The following is a 16022-nucleotide window of genomic DNA, read 5'->3' as shown; positions in this document are numbered from 1 at the left end:
AGGTTAAGGAAGGAATATACCAGGGCCCTATTAAAGAAACATTTAAAAAAATTAAAAAGACAAACAAACAAAAAAAAAAAAACACAAAACATAGGTCCGGTTATCTTTAGCGATGTGCTAAATATTTAGGGGCAAACAGATTGGGCAGTATGGAATGCAACATTATACAGCACTTCACAGCATTCTATTGCAGGAATAAAAATTTTTTTTTTAAAAAAATCTGAAGAAGAAGTCATCAAAAATTCTGAACACTCTCATCCTCTGGAACTTGATTTGCATTTTGCTGCCAAAAGAGGTTTGTTTCATGTCACGGTGTCTTTTTGTCTTTCAACAACGGATGTCTGTGAGCCTCAAATCAGCTGACTTCTGCCAAATGCCAGTAAATCAAATGATTCCAAGTGACAGTGGTCCTCGTATATTCAGGGAAACCCACGCAAAGAGCTGGACAATGTCAAATGCTTTCGACTTGCCCTGTGAAACATTTCATTTCTTAAGTGCAAACATAATGTCTTTACTATAGCTTTGCCAAGCAGGAAATTGTGCAGTGACAAAGCAATGGTTACATCATCTCTAACCTGTTCTCTTGCCTTTGTTTACTTTTGTTCTTAATGGTAGGTGACTCCCACTCCCTCACATACAGATGGCATATAAGCTTCAGAACTTGTAAGTGCAATATTACATAGTAGAACATGCAGTCTTGGCTCCGGCTGTGACTATTTTAAATCTGTCTTCTCCTGCCCACACAAGAACTCACCCATTACCAAGCTGGGTTTCACCTCGTTCCTTTCATACCATAAAGTAGTAAGATTTTGTCCCCCCTAGATGCCAATCAACTGCTTTAATGCTGTGGAAATAATAGATGAAATTCTAATGGATTATGCGGTTTTATAACAGCTCATGTTTTAGGTTTCTAGACCCTGAGAAAATAGCAGTTTTCAATTAACAAAATGCACCTGCAATACAAAGCTGCAAACACAGATGTAAAGGATGCACTGCAGAGTGCAGGGTGGCAGGGGTACCTTGCTGGCAGGAGCAGCAGACACATGGCTTACCTTGGGCCTCTTCCAGTGCACTCTGCCTATCGGGTTCCCCTGGTAAAAGAGTGATTCGTCGACGGCGGGGAAGAGAGGGTCCTCAAACAGCACCTTCTTCTGCTGGCACTCCTTCTTCAGAGCAGCGTACTGCTGATTTTCATAGGGCTTGACTGAAGAGAACATTCTTCAGTTCTATAAAACAGGACAGCACATTTTCCAGGGTCACAGTAAATGAACGCAGCTCAACTGTTCACTGTTGCCCCAGCTACAGTAATAACAGAGTGGACTGGGATTGACCGAAGTCAGTGGGAACACGCGGCTCTACGTTTAATTTTGCCATTTTAGATATGAATGAAACAAATGCGTAAGCTCTCCCTCCGGAATTTGAATTGTTAAACACAAAGTGTAATGCAATTTCCAGGCCACTTCTTGTAAGTGTCATTTTTTCATTTTTAAATAGTTGAAACCACAATATCACAATTACAATCTTGACTTGAGCTTGCACGTGAAAGTTGCTTAAAAAAGTCCCCTGCTACAATTTGCTTGAATAGTTGACTGAAGAAATTTTCATAAAAGTGGAGTGGTGTTACATAGACTTAACGTGCCAACTTGGACAAAACAGAAAAAAAAAAACTGTGTGTAAAAGAGAACTACTGCATTAATTATGGAGAAAAAACATGACTTATCAATGTGATTATCATGATCATTTTAAGATGATTAATGAAAATGCATTGACTATTAAGAGTATACAAACACCACTTTTCAAAACAAACAACTGATAAAGAAAGAAGAAAAATTCATACCAGCAACAATTCTATTTGCAGGCTCCATTTGGCCTTACCAAGCTAATGATGCTGAACACAAACCAAGCTAATGACTTGCGTTAAAATCTCATTAAACAGTCTTGTGGTCTGAAAATGTTTATCCACTCCAACATTGTCATAAAGGCTGATCACCTGGGCAACCATTAGACTACAACTAGAAACAGGATTCAAAACATATGACCTTATTTGAAAAGCTTTAACTCAGGGGTTAAAGAATATTTTGTTTAATTGCTTAGATGAATAAAATACAGTTACTGATCTTCATGTGAAGCCTTTTGGCTTATTTTACAACTCTAAGAGAGTTTAAAAAATGTCTATTTTATTTGTAAAAAATACATTATTTTATCCCTGATTTTCTCCCCAATTTAGAATGGTCATTTACATTCCCTCACCGCAGCAGTTCCCCACAGCTCAGGAGAACTGAAGGTTCAGTGGGCGTCCTCCAATCCCAAAACCAAGCCAATTTCCTCTTTTACACCCAGGAACTCGAGAGCAGAGGGCCCTGGCCAATAGGATCTGCTGTTGTGTGATGATGAGGACAGTCTCTGCCGGTTTTGCGTCCCTAACCCCCAGGAGGGTCGCAGGTAATGCGACACTCCTTCCGGAATCCCCAGTGAATGAAAAAACATGCTTTAAATAGCAAATAAGTTAAAGATGTGTCAATAGAACCTGCAGCAATACTGTAGTCTAAGTTGTTTACTGGGTTACACCAGGGCACAACAAATTTAATATTCGGCAGTCTGGTTGTCATGGAGATTCATTCACAGGAGCCAGAAAAAAAACAAAAAAAACAGGTTCTGGTTTGTGCACTTTCCATCACACTATTCAATAGGAGCCTGTTTTTAATGGACTCTTTTTAATGGAATCTTCATTAAAGTGAAGATTCGATCTGCCAATGCTCTGTGCCCTAGTAAAAACAGCACTGCAGTGAGATTGACTGCAGGGGAAAACGCAGAAAGCTTCCAGACCTCAATCCTCCACAGATGTCTTTTTTTTTCCTTTAATTTATGACAAAAATAGGAAAACAACATCTGAAACAAAGCAGTAAAAGAACTTTTCTTATGACTGGCATTAGGGAAAGAATACAGGTGCACTGTTTTTGGTATGAGGTAACTAGTGCAAGATGTGTTTTCTCACAGTGGAAAAATGAACAATTTAAAAACCAGGAAAACAAATACAGTTCACAGAAGGTTGTGCTGGTATTCCATAATCTGCCAACATGGGAAATGCAGGCTTAATAAGATTTACAATGTTTTTCTTCCGCTTCTGTGCTGGTCCTGTGTGTCTCACTAACTGTATCTGCTTACTCTCTGTATAATCAAGCATCAGTGTTGGCAGTTACTGTACATTATAACAAACCAGCTAACTGAACAGCTTGCCAGATTCCAAGTGATGCGATATAGGTGCATTCCCTGATAATGCTACATTCTCAAAAATTCTCAGATAGTCTATCTGCGAGAGGACTGCAGACCTACTTTATTTACTGTATTAGGATGCTAATGTGAATACAAAATTTCAGCTACGCTGACAGACTGGTAGAGATTTGAGAATCATGCCTTTTGAGTGGAAAAAGATACGTCTTGAACAGTGTTGAAAGGTTTCTACGATTTGGGTATTTTAAAATTTAATTCTTCAATCTGGTGGCCAGTCAGTGTACATGCATCATGAAACTGATCACTGTAATCTTTATCCACAGTACATTATGTACTATTAACAGTATGTTAGTGTGACCTACGTATGGCCAGCTCCAATGTATTGTATCTACAGGAAGAGGTATAGATCAATGCTCAGTTTAGAGAAGAAAAACCAAGAACCACAAGATAAGGCAATAGGCCTAAGCCAGGACCACTGAACATAGCAAGGCTCATTTTAGATGTAGGGAAAATACAAAAGGTCAGACACTACGTACACCAATGACAAGAGCAGCACTGTGACCTGTAGAAGAACCACTGGGTTAAGATAAACATTTTGTGAACAAACCATTCCATGTACTCCCCCATACATATTTAACAAGGTTCGTACCCTAAAAGCCGATACTGAAAGATAAGCATACATGTTTCCTGTAAAATCTGTATTGTAAAAACAGCATTTTAAAAATAAATAAATAAAATCAAAAATCCTGTGCCAGGTGGTGCTCTCGCTGAGCACAACAGGCATGAGAATAAGTGCCATGCTTCACTTCTTTCTGCTGCATCTCGTTCCAGGTAGTGGAGGTGGGGACGGGGACAAGTGGTCGCTCAGGAATAGAAAACCCGAGACGTTTGAGTGGTTAAATCCAGCTGGGATACTCAGGAGGAGAGCGTACTTCCACACAGAGAGACACAGTACTGTCGTTTGCTGTACGGCTCATCTAACTGTTTGGCACTGATGTGCTTAAAGCCTTCCCCAAACTGCTGGAGCCTGTGACCTGCCAAATAGAAATGACAGAAACTGGCACGGATGCAAATGACATGCTTACTGCACATGGGTGTATATGAAGGGGGACAAATGAAAAGAACGATTTTACTGAGCCTGTGTTTAAAGCTGATCAGTCATTTTTGGAGTTATTCAAGTAGAGTTTTCTTAAGTTACTATTGGAATAGGTCTTGAAAGTAACCATTTTTTTTGGTTCACTAGTTTTCATTGCACATGTTTTTCATACATCATCCTTAAATGCATCTGAAAAGTTACCAGGGTACCTCATTTTTAAAATACTGTACGTATAACTTGTGGGATTGTATGTGTTTGTCATGGGATGAACATTGTTATTTCATCACGAATGATCCCACAGACAAAAACTGAAAATAAAAGGGACATCCGGTTTTTTCCTTTATTTTTCCATAATATTCTGTACATGGATATCATAACCTGCTGTAAACCACTTTCAGCCTTTTGGCCCTCCATAGACTGTATTATTGAACACACACTCCACCACACTCTGCAGTCTCTCCTCAAGATAGCGTAGGACATTGATCTGCATTGTCAGCGCTTGATGGGGCGATCACTTACTGTACTGTAGCCCCTGCCTTTGGACAGATATTTTTATTTCATTTCATTTTTATTTGGCAGGTCACAGGCTCAGGGCTGTTAGATGGGCATCAAGTGAAATACAAACGTTTTAATACTATATTCATCATTTATGTATTTATTATTTATGCAGGACATTAACCCATTTTTTTCCCTTCACTTTACAACGCCATTTCCACGTTTGTTTTATTTTAAGTGTTTAAAGGTAAATTTCAGTTTTCGTTTGCTTGTTCAGCTACAAAAAGGCACAAGTAAATCTCATGTTATTACTTTATGAAAACGTGTCGCTGGCCACTGTTTACTGTGAAGAAACGGCAATGGCAAGGAATGAAAAAAAAAATGCGTTGTCAACTTTATGTACTGTTTATTTCAGGAATAAACGAAACAACGTTTAACTTGAACTGCTATTTGGCATCCTTTGTTTTGTAGTTAATTCACTGGGGTAAAGTAACTTATTCTTTACTACTGGAATATTTTCCTATTTTAATGTGTTACATATTGTAAGGGCTTGCTGTAAAATAAAGACACACACACACAGGGGCCAGGGGCCACGGACACACCCCTGCAACTGCTGCTATGCTGTCTCTGCCTGCGTTCAGTGCAATATAATGGCTTTAATTACTATTAAAGAACAAATATCCAAACAAATATTTAAAATTATGAGCAAATATCTGAACATGAAAATCCTGTGTTTGTCCCAGCACTACAATATAATATGTATTTAATCACGCAGACCCGTCTTTACAAGATCTGCAACAGTACGAGGTTATTTATTTATTTTAAATCCTCCTTTGTTATCCAGGGAAGTGACGGGACGTATCCACACCAGATTAGCACTACCGCTTCACAGTGGCTAGAAAGACGTTTGCATTATGAGTACCCGGTCATCAAACTGACTTTGTGGTTTATGGCTGGACCAATACGTGGAGAACTACTGGGCCAGTGTTACGAAACAATGTAAAACAATGCAGGGCACAGCAGAAGACATGATACCATCGTACGTGGGCGAAATTATGTAGAGAAAGATACGGCAGGAATTGTCTAGATGCTTTTATAAGTACTCTGCATTACAGATCACACAGCTGTGCAGGCGGGGCAGGAGATGCAACCGACTGAAGGAGCAGTACAGACACAGCAGACCGGGGGGCAGCAGCAACAAAACATCCATTTAACCACAAAAGGCTCTTAAGAGGCACCCAAATCTTTTTTTTTGAAAGAATTGGCGAATTTAGAGTGAATGGGGTCCTATTCAGACTCATTCAAAATCTCACGTACACTCTTTTGGTTTCCCAAAAGGTCAACATTTACATAACTCTGGTTCGTTACTTTCATTGCGATTTTTTATTTATTTTATTCTAGTGGCGTATGGTTATCTATCAGTGATTTGCCCCTTTTGAAAAGAAGTGCTGACCCATGGTGATATGCTGCAATATCAACACCCCCATGTGACTTGTTTGACCAAATCAGGATAGAGTATTTAAAATACCCATATATATACACACACACACACACACACACACACACACACACACACATATATATATATATATATATATATATATATATATATATATATATATATATATATATATAAAATATCGGCTACAAGCATGTGTGTTTCTGTAAATTAGAAACTCAAATGATCTAGGACTACAGTATGTAACAGAATATTATGTGTAATGAACAAACCTGGGGATTTTCAAAAGGCATGGAACACCACATCTCAGATTTATTATTTTATTCACCAGACAAATACTAGAATTTAATATTATTGACTTATTGCTTATTTTGATTCATACCATGGTTCCTAAATGATCAATAACATAGGATGTTGTTCATCTTATTTACTTAATGAAACAATATTCACCTAACATTTCACTGACTTATTTGCTTAATATATATTTCATTTGCTTAATATATATTTCCACCCCTGTTTTCTGAGGAACTCCCATTAATAAACAAGCAGGTTCATAATCTTGGACCTATTACTGTTGTTCCATACTAAAGTCAATAAGGATGTTAAGCAATGAGTCAAAACATTATTGTACTGTTTGTCATATTCTAACCACAATTTTTTAAAAAAACCTAAATGTCACTGACTAATGGAAATGGCCATACCAGAACCAGAATAACACAACCACAACCTGTTAACACCACAACCCAGAAAGAAAGAAATATGCATGTGTATCACATACAACTGTAAGTGCTCACTTAGGCGTGTAATCTCAATGCAAGCCATCTGCACTTAGGAGTTGTTCATTGTGAAAAGTAGGCCCCTTTACATTGTGAATTCCTCAGGGATTGTGCAACCTAACTTTAGTTTTGGTTTACAGTGCTGCACAACAAAATCGGCTCATTTGCTGATCTGCTGGGCAGCTGGTTGGACACAGAACTTCATACTGAACCACCCCACTTACTGACCAGTCACACTCTTGCTTAGCTTGTGAGATATGACAAGATAAGAGTACAGGTTGGTTTGCCTTTTGCCATAAACCCTTAACAGTAAAGATGAGTAATACTGAAAACCAATAAGGACTAGCTGCAGTACCAGAGGCATCAGTGGAATCTAGGGGTGGGCTGATTGCTAATAAGATAGTTCTACCTGCCTAGATTGTCTGACTCCAGATTCCACTGATACACCTGTATCGTGATACATTTAGACTTGTTTTATTACCGTCTCTTGGGACAAAAAAACTAAACAAAACTGTACTGTCAAAGGAAGTCTGATCTTCTGAGGACTATGGGTGCGAGATTAGTGGATGTTTCATTAATTACATTTCAGAAAGTTTAGAAAAAAAGGCTTACAAACTTTTAACAAACAGGAATATGAGAAAATGTTATCTCCATAGAGTGTCATACTGTTACAGTATGCATGGAAAATATTCAATACAAAAACGCAGTAAAACCAAGCCTAACATATGAATAGCTTTTGATCTTGCTTAACAGAAAGCCTGAATTGAGAACACAGAGCGCCTTGGGCATACTGTACTATCCTTAACTACAGCAGTACCCTCCTTAGAGAAAACAATCCATTACTGTTTAATAACCGGCACACCTTCTTTCTACACTTCCTGTACCAGTAATGTTAGCTCTGGCAGCTAAACCATTAAAGATTTACTAACAAAAGTCCACTACTGCTGTGGACTGCTGTCAGCCATCTTCTCATATACAGTACAGTAGGTGTGCTGCAGTGCTACAAAGATTATCTACTGTGGGTTGTGCTTGGTGTTCTCAAAATGAATATACTGTATGCTTTCATTAAAAATTATGAATATTATACGTATTTTTATTAGGAATATCTTTTTAATGACTACTTTAAATATATGGCAGGTCACGCTGGCTCATTGATAACTATAAAAAACACACAATGGTAGAATATGTTGTGCTGTTAAAAGAAACAGTGAAACACACACTAGTGTATGATTTAGGCATGTTTCCAGTTTGATCCCCTGCATCAGAAATCATACGTTTCCAATACCGCACAGTGACATTTAATAACACTTTAATCAATCCACACCATTATTGTTGCAGTACATGCTGGGGACTTTGCAGATTAACAACATTTCACAGTTGTTTGGTATTGGACCAAATACAATTTTAAGCAATAGAAACAAATACTATACACACTGAAGAGAAGTTGATTCATAGTAGCTATGCACTAGGTGGCGCTGTCTTTGACTATTCTACAGACTGTTTTGTTACTCTGTCCTGTATTATAGGTTTTTGGTGAGTGCTATGATGAAGGGAATGAAACAAAAATGTTTATACTTGAATAAATAGTAATGTAACATTTAATATGAAAATGTATACGATAGTTTAAACCAGCAGCAGACACGCTGATAATACAGTTAATTCTCATTAAAACAATCTCAGATAATACACATTTCCTCATAATACTAGCAAGGACCAAGCCTGAACATAATAGTATCTTCTTGTAATAGAAATTCCCTATTCGCCAAACTAGATATTGTTTTGCTGAAGTGGGGAGTCCACTACCAACCATTCACAGCCTTGGTGTAAAAGAAGCGCCCACGTCTCCGAGCTCCAGTGCCTGGGTCTCTGGAGGTTCTGTGCTGACAGAGGCATCATCTTTTGCAAACTCAATCCTCTTTACTGGCATTCAAAAAGTTCTAAAGACTCAACTTGTCAAAAAAGATCAAGTTAATGCTGCATCTCTGTCCCCTCCAATCTGCTTTACATTCTTACTCTAACATTGGGATGTCTTCGACTCACTTTGAATATACTGCAGCATGTCTTCTCAAACGTTCAAGCATGTGTGTCCTTATGAGACTGTTGTCATCTCCATCCAGGCTAACAGGTAAAGGCACTGGGATTATCCAAGTTTCTAATGTAGCACAATCTACAACTCACAGCAATTTTATTTTAAAAAGGTAAAAAACAACTTGGAGTTGTTATGAACACGGGTTCCACAATAAATTCTCTGATATAATTCCACGTACAGTATCAGGAATGGCATCAAGAGTTTACAACATGGATCACAATTTTACCAGCTACTTATAAAACAGGTCATGTGTGCATTGTGGAAAGAGAACCACAATGACCTTTTACACATTTTTATTACAGTAAAGTACTTCTGTCAAAGGTTGGACCACAGGTCATATGCAGCTAAAATAAAGCCAATCACAAGAAAACTGAACTGCGACCTCATCACTGCAGACAGAGTTAACGACTAGGAGGATCTAGGTTCAAATCCTAGTTCAGCCACCAACTTAGGTCCCAGTTAATTGAACTTTTATGTTAGGAAGAATTCATTCAATGGAATAAACTGAGAAGATGTGAAGAGATTTGAAGAGAATTGGATTCAGTCACTTAAATCCCACATAATTGTTTTATACAGCATGCATGTTATGATGTTACTGTAGTGTATCTATTGCCAACATATAAACACACATGAAGCAAAATATGAACAAGAAACAGCTTTGTTAAAAATAAAGTACTTTGAAAATCCTGCCAGTGGGAAACACTAGACGAATCTCATTTTAACTCACAAACATTAATGTTTTGCAGCTATAGGGCCTTAGAATGCTATTCAATTCCTAGTAGTGAATTCTGGCTCAAATGCAAGACATGCGCTTATAATGGCATCTTATCACTTGCTGTCCTCCCAACAACACATAACAAAACGCTGCTTCTGGCAAGACTCGATGCGTATCACCACCACACAAAGAACGCAATGTCTTGGGGAACATAACCCAGTCATGCCACTAGCTTTCCTGATGTATGCATTGTCCTTGTATTACCCCCTCTAATCACTTGTCTGGCACGCTCACTCCCAAATCTTTGGCTTACTGTACTGAATTCAAATGTTGTATTTCCTTTAATAACTAGGCTGTGGGACTTTATAACCACACTATATCATCTGCTCTCTTATCTACATTGCTCTAATAGAACTGGTTAGAAGGCAGTATGGTCATGGCTTCTATTTTCTACTTCATCCAAGTTCACTTGAAGCTGGATGGTGACTAAGGTGTGACACAATGGTTTAATGAAGAAGCAACCCCAACATGCACCACCAATCCCATTTTCTTCAAGAGTAAATAGTTTCAAATGTCATTTTAATCATCATTTCATGGTGTTTGCAATCATTTCTGAGTAGTTCTAGTTCCAGGTTATGTTGCTCCGATATTATTATGAGTTATTATCCATTTTCTCTGAATCTGCCTTTCACTGGCTTTGAGCTCAGCTACAGAATCCAAAGTGTTGACACTGAACAACCTTTCTCATTGCAGTCAAATCACCTGACAGTAACCTCTCAACTCTGCTAGCCCCGCCTACTCTACATTGACTGGATAATAGACAGAGAGGTTGGTGGTGAATGGAATGAGGAAATGTGGTCAGACCTGGCACTTCGGATTCTACAGCCAAGCTCAAAGCAGGTTAAAGTCAGGTAAAGGCATATCTAGAAAAACATCACCACTCTGTATTAGAGCAAAGGATTGCAAACACCATAAGACAGTAAGGGGAATGTTAAAACACAATGCAAATGGCTTGAAACGGGCCTACAGCACAGGACCTGCTTGGGTACCAGAAAGCAGCATCTCTGCATAATAAAGTGTCAGCATACATACAAGCAATGAAACAAAACCTCTTCAAAATAAACCAAGTTCAGTGAAGTTTATGGAGGCTTGCCTTAATGTATAACCAGCCAAAATGTTCCAAAATGCATGTGCTAAAATACAAAAGAGACTTTTGAGTAACCAAAAGTCTGAATTATAAAAGAAATACATTTGCCAATGAACTAGAGTCATACTTATATTAAACCCGTTTCGCCATTACAACTTAAGTTTCCAAAAATCACATGTCCTAAAAACAAATGATATCAGACTGTGACCATGACTGAAACTGTAACAGTACTGCAGTGGTTAGGGTTAGCGGAAGTATCTCTTCAGTCTTCTGAGAGTTACAGCTTCCAAATACTGAAAGGTTAAAAACAGAAGGAAGCACTACCACGAACAGCAACAAACACATTTTTCATATACTGCCTCAAACTACTGGTACAGGCATACCGTTGTCAAACCTATTTAGCTCATGTATTTAAATATTAAAACCACAGTGTATTGACATTTTTTTTTGTATGTTGACGTACGGATTTACTCCAGGGCAAGGTGGGGCTCTGTGTTTGTATCAATACAACATTCCCGATTAGGCAAAGAGAGAAAACTATATTGCGTGTGGAACTTCTTGTGAAACAATTCATCGTCCAAAATGCTTGGATACATTGTATTCAGCATAGAAAATAAGTCAGAAACCTGTTTTAAGAAGGAGTGTCCCTGTATGGGTGAGAACCAAATTCATGATTTAAAACAAATCCACCCACTCAAACCAGTGCCCAGAACTCTCATCATTAAAGTAAAGGACATTGCATTCTGACATTCTAAATTTCATACTTCATGCACGACACTCTGTCCCCCCTATGTTGATGCAAACTGTCTAATAGACAAAGCGTTAACATAATAAACAAATGATAGGGGACGCGGTGTTGTAGTAACAATGCAACGATGCTGAACAGATTTTTAATGGGATCGTATTTCGGCAAAGCTGCTGGAGTCAGCTTCCTCGTAGAGTGTGTCTTGTGCTGTATCTGTTTTCAACAGGTTTAAACACATCACTGAAAAAGCGAGGTCCTAGTATGTTTTCCTTACCTGAGTGGCGTCCTTGTCCCTCGGTGACGTATTCTGTCTACTACTCCTGGGATCCAGCAGCAGTGTGATCGCTGTTCTGTGCTGCACAGCCTCTGGCACTCAAGTAAAAATACACACATTTGGGAGGAGCTGCCACACAGCGGCGCTCGACACAGCCCAACTGCGCATGTGCGACCACTCGCAGCACACAAATACAGACTGTGTTTGCAAAAGCATGTCTAGTATTCGTTTATATAATAATGGACAGCCGATAGAACGTAGGTAATTTGTTGAAAATAGCTATTTAGGTGGCTTTCTTTATTCATTACATTGATTCTCAGACACGTAAATGTATAATTGGAAGTGAATTGCTCTCTCGCAGGGCAGCCGAGTAAGGGTGTAAAAGCGTGCAGTTCATTCAGTTTCGCCAGCGGGATTTTTAGTTACAGAAATATAATCTCAGTTTCTTACTACTCCTCATCCTCTGCTTATTTATATAGCTTCTCACCTGTTCTGTTCTGTTTTGAAGCACCGTTGTTACTGATAATGCTGACTCCTGAGTAGGCATGTGCAATATGCTACCTGTGCACCTGTCTGATACTTCAAGTTGAACAGTGGTCACGTGGAGCTGCGTTTCCATAATATTCTGCCAGATACGTGTATTGTTATATACACGTAAGACGTCGTCATTGAAAATTACTTTTTAATTGTCTATTGTCTGACTTTATAACACATTTTTTAATGCTGTCATTTTGTGTTCATGTTTTAAGTACACGTGTAGTCGAGTGTTTTTGACTGTACTTATTCCCCACCTTTCACCATCTGTATACAAAAACTACACGGGAAAATGAGGCAAATATCATTTTCCAACAATTCTTTTATTTTTTTTCTTAAATATACGGTTGCATTAATGCTAAAAAGGTTCCAACTATACATGTCTCACTCCAAATCATATTCTGAAACGCAAGACCAAAAATCTGTACTCGTTTTATTCAACATGTATTCAGATCAACATCTCCCTCTGGTGGCAATGCCAAAAGTAAATAATAATAATAATAATAATAATAATAATAATAATAATAATAATAATAATAATAATGCATAATTTCCATTTTCCGTTTCTTGGTCACGCTGTGAGTGCTATAAAGAGATACGAAGTTAAGCTACAGTTTTAACGCGTTTAAAAGTTTACACCTAAACAAACACTAGACTAACATTAACCTTTACAATGTATGTAAATTCCTTTACAATTACTTACATAGGATTGTGTAGTAGCTTATGACTTTGTAGAATCATATAATGATTATAACAAATGACATTGAAACGTACAATTGTGTAATTCTCTGTAAAGTGTTACTATATTGATTTTTTTTACATTCTGGGAGTTCATATTAATCTAGTCAATATTATTCTGATCACCGTGGAGGAACATTCTATAATGGGGAGCAAATGAAAGGCAGATCATCTCCCCAAATCACAATGGGATCTGTGTCAGCTGATGGTAAACTAACGGTTAATTTTTAACTTTAAGGATGGAATCATGTGAAGATTGCACTTTACACCTCAACAAAAAACAAAACAAAAAAAAACAATCAGTCGCAGGGAGCTAAATACAAAACATACAGTAGAGGGCTACTGTTCCAATTGAAATTCTATTAAAGAAGCTGAAAAGGAAGATTAATTTATAAAGCTCTTTGGCTGCATTCTTTGTAACTGCTGACTGGCATCTGTGGGTGAGTCACAAACCTTCATTTTTTTGTTTAATTTGGAAACTATACTATGAACTATATATATATATATATATATATATATATATATATATATATATATATATATATATATATATATATATATATATATAGTATATATTATACAGCTGGTGACCATAACATTGATCTCCAATATGGCAGCGATATTGATGTCATGTGAGGTTTGAGGTTTCGGCTCCATGATATCCAGTTTCCACAGTAATTTTGCCGTACTTCCATTTCTTCATGATTTCCTGCAACAGTGCTTTTTAACACAGTGCACTACAGAAGAATATTGCATTGAACAGGGGGTGTAGAGGGCAAGTGTCTGTCATACAGATAATTCACATAATAGGATATAAAGCTAGATGATAGAAAGTATCCTTTTCCATACCTTTTGTTGCTAGCTCCAGCTTTCACTTCTTTTGTGCTTATTATAATTGACCTGTATCTCTTCCAGGAATTGTGAAGATGAAAACAGGTCCTGACTCAAAGCAATCCCTATTGTTTTACCTATATTTTCTATGCCATGCTTGTTGTGTGCCATCGAATGACACTGCCGACTCGTGCCAATGGTTGTGGATAAATAGCAATAATCTGACAGTAAACTGCATCAACAAGGACCTACGGGCTGTTCCTCAAGGAATACCAGTACAAGCCTGCTCCATTCAATTGGGTGTAAACCGAATTTCACATGTAAGAAGATCAGATTTTCCCCACTATGCTTTTAACACACTCAAACTCAACTTCAGCCACAATCGCATTGGAAAAATAGCAGACGGGGCTTTTGGGAGTTTTCCAAACCTCGAACAGCTGGACCTGAGTGACAATAGGATCAGAACACTAAGGGATGACTCATTCCAGGGGCTTTTAAAACTCAAGGAACTTCATCTGGGACGAAATGTCATTTCAGAAGTCCCTCTGTTTCATGACCTTCTTAGTCTACAAGCTTTGTGGTTACAGAGCAACAGGCTTATTCAAATTCCAGCAGGTACGTACAGTAGGGTTAACATCTGCTCACTCCCAACAAGGCAGTAAACGAGAGGGAAAAGCTCCAAGCTGCCATTTACATTAACAGCTTTGCAGGTGGCAAGTGAGAAACAAGGGAGACATTTGTCAAATGGGAGAATATCAAGCAAACTGGAGTGTCTATTAAGTTTTCATTATAATGCAGTTAGTGTGCGACTTTTTACTTGTTAAGCAGTATTTTTAAATTAATTTTAAGGAAGCAAAACACAAGGTAACTTTTATTGATTTCTTCAGTTTGGAAGTAAATCATTTAAAATCCCATGTGTATTGTTCCACTTCATTTTAATAGATTTTTTAATGTAGTGCACACCACCCAGTGGTTGGATATTGTAATTGCAGAATTAAAAGAACATCCAAAGATAATTTATTCTTATGATTTAAATCAATATCCACAATTCAGCCATTCAGTACTAATAATGTATGTTTGGGATTGGGTATTCTTATTAAACTATGATCCTATTAACATCTTTAATATCTTTAAATTCTTTATCAGAGCCATTGATATACATTGATATTGATTTCACATCCTGGCAACTTTTAAAAAATTTTGAAGTTTAAAGCACCCCTGTGGCATCAATAGAGCACTCAGAATAATGTCAAACCTCCATCTACACCGCATACAGAGTGTAAGCATTAACTTGCCTCTATCTACACCACATACAAGAGTGTAAGCATTAACCTGCCACCCTGCAAAACTCTGCACTTAGTGGATGTGAGAAATGGCACATTTGTTCAATGTGGTACTTCTTACTGTTGGGATAAATTACTGATGGTGTACCACCTGTACTTAGAGATTTGACATGTTTCTTAGAGGCCTACTGAGGCCACATTAAGGATTTAAAGTAGGCTGTTTCTGTTGTTATGGTGGAACTTAGCGTTTGTTTTATTAACACTTCTTTCTGCAGTGAAGTTCATGGCCAGCCTCAAAGTCCTCTCTCTAGCAAGCAATAAGATTGTCTCGGTTGATTCTGGAAGTTTCCGAGGCTGCGGCTCGCTGGCTGAACTGCACATGCAGCACAACTTGATATCCAGAGTTGCTGGGGAGGGATTTGACGGTCTTTTTCAGCTCAAGGTAAAAACATTGCAAACTGAAAATCAGATGTAAGGGGCAGTAGAAACGGAGACAGACAGATGGATGATATAGAGAGATGGATAGTTAATTGATACATATATTGATCTATCCAGTATGAATCCAAATCCATTATCAGCCACTATAGTGATATACTGAAGGCACCAGTC

At 37.9% G+C, this 16022-nt stretch overlaps 1 protein-coding gene across 1 annotated transcript in view; it reads right to left on the bottom strand.

Annotated features, from left to right (window-relative positions):
- The window catches only part of LOC117973016 (calpain-5-like), a 42808-nt gene extending 30631 nt beyond the window's left edge, over positions 1–12177 (bottom strand). Inside the window, exons 1-2 of the mRNA XM_059031162.1 lie at positions 12028–12177; positions 1053–1226 (exon numbers count right to left, since the gene is read on the bottom strand). Of these exons, the coding sequence (XP_058887145.1) occupies positions 1053–1217 (165 nt within the window). The 5' untranslated portion in view covers positions 1218–1226; positions 12028–12177. The remainder of the gene's footprint in view (positions 1–1052; positions 1227–12027) is intronic.
- Positions 12178–16022: the final 3845 nt, after the last annotated feature.

The sequence above is a fragment of the Acipenser ruthenus genome, chromosome 9 (genome assembly GCF_902713425.1).
Source record: "Acipenser ruthenus chromosome 9, fAciRut3.2 maternal haplotype, whole genome shotgun sequence".
In the NCBI taxonomy this organism is placed as follows: domain Eukaryota; kingdom Metazoa; phylum Chordata; class Actinopteri; order Acipenseriformes; family Acipenseridae; genus Acipenser; species Acipenser ruthenus.
Note: the sequence above shows the minus strand (reverse complement) of the source record. Positions and strands in the feature narration are given on the sequence as shown.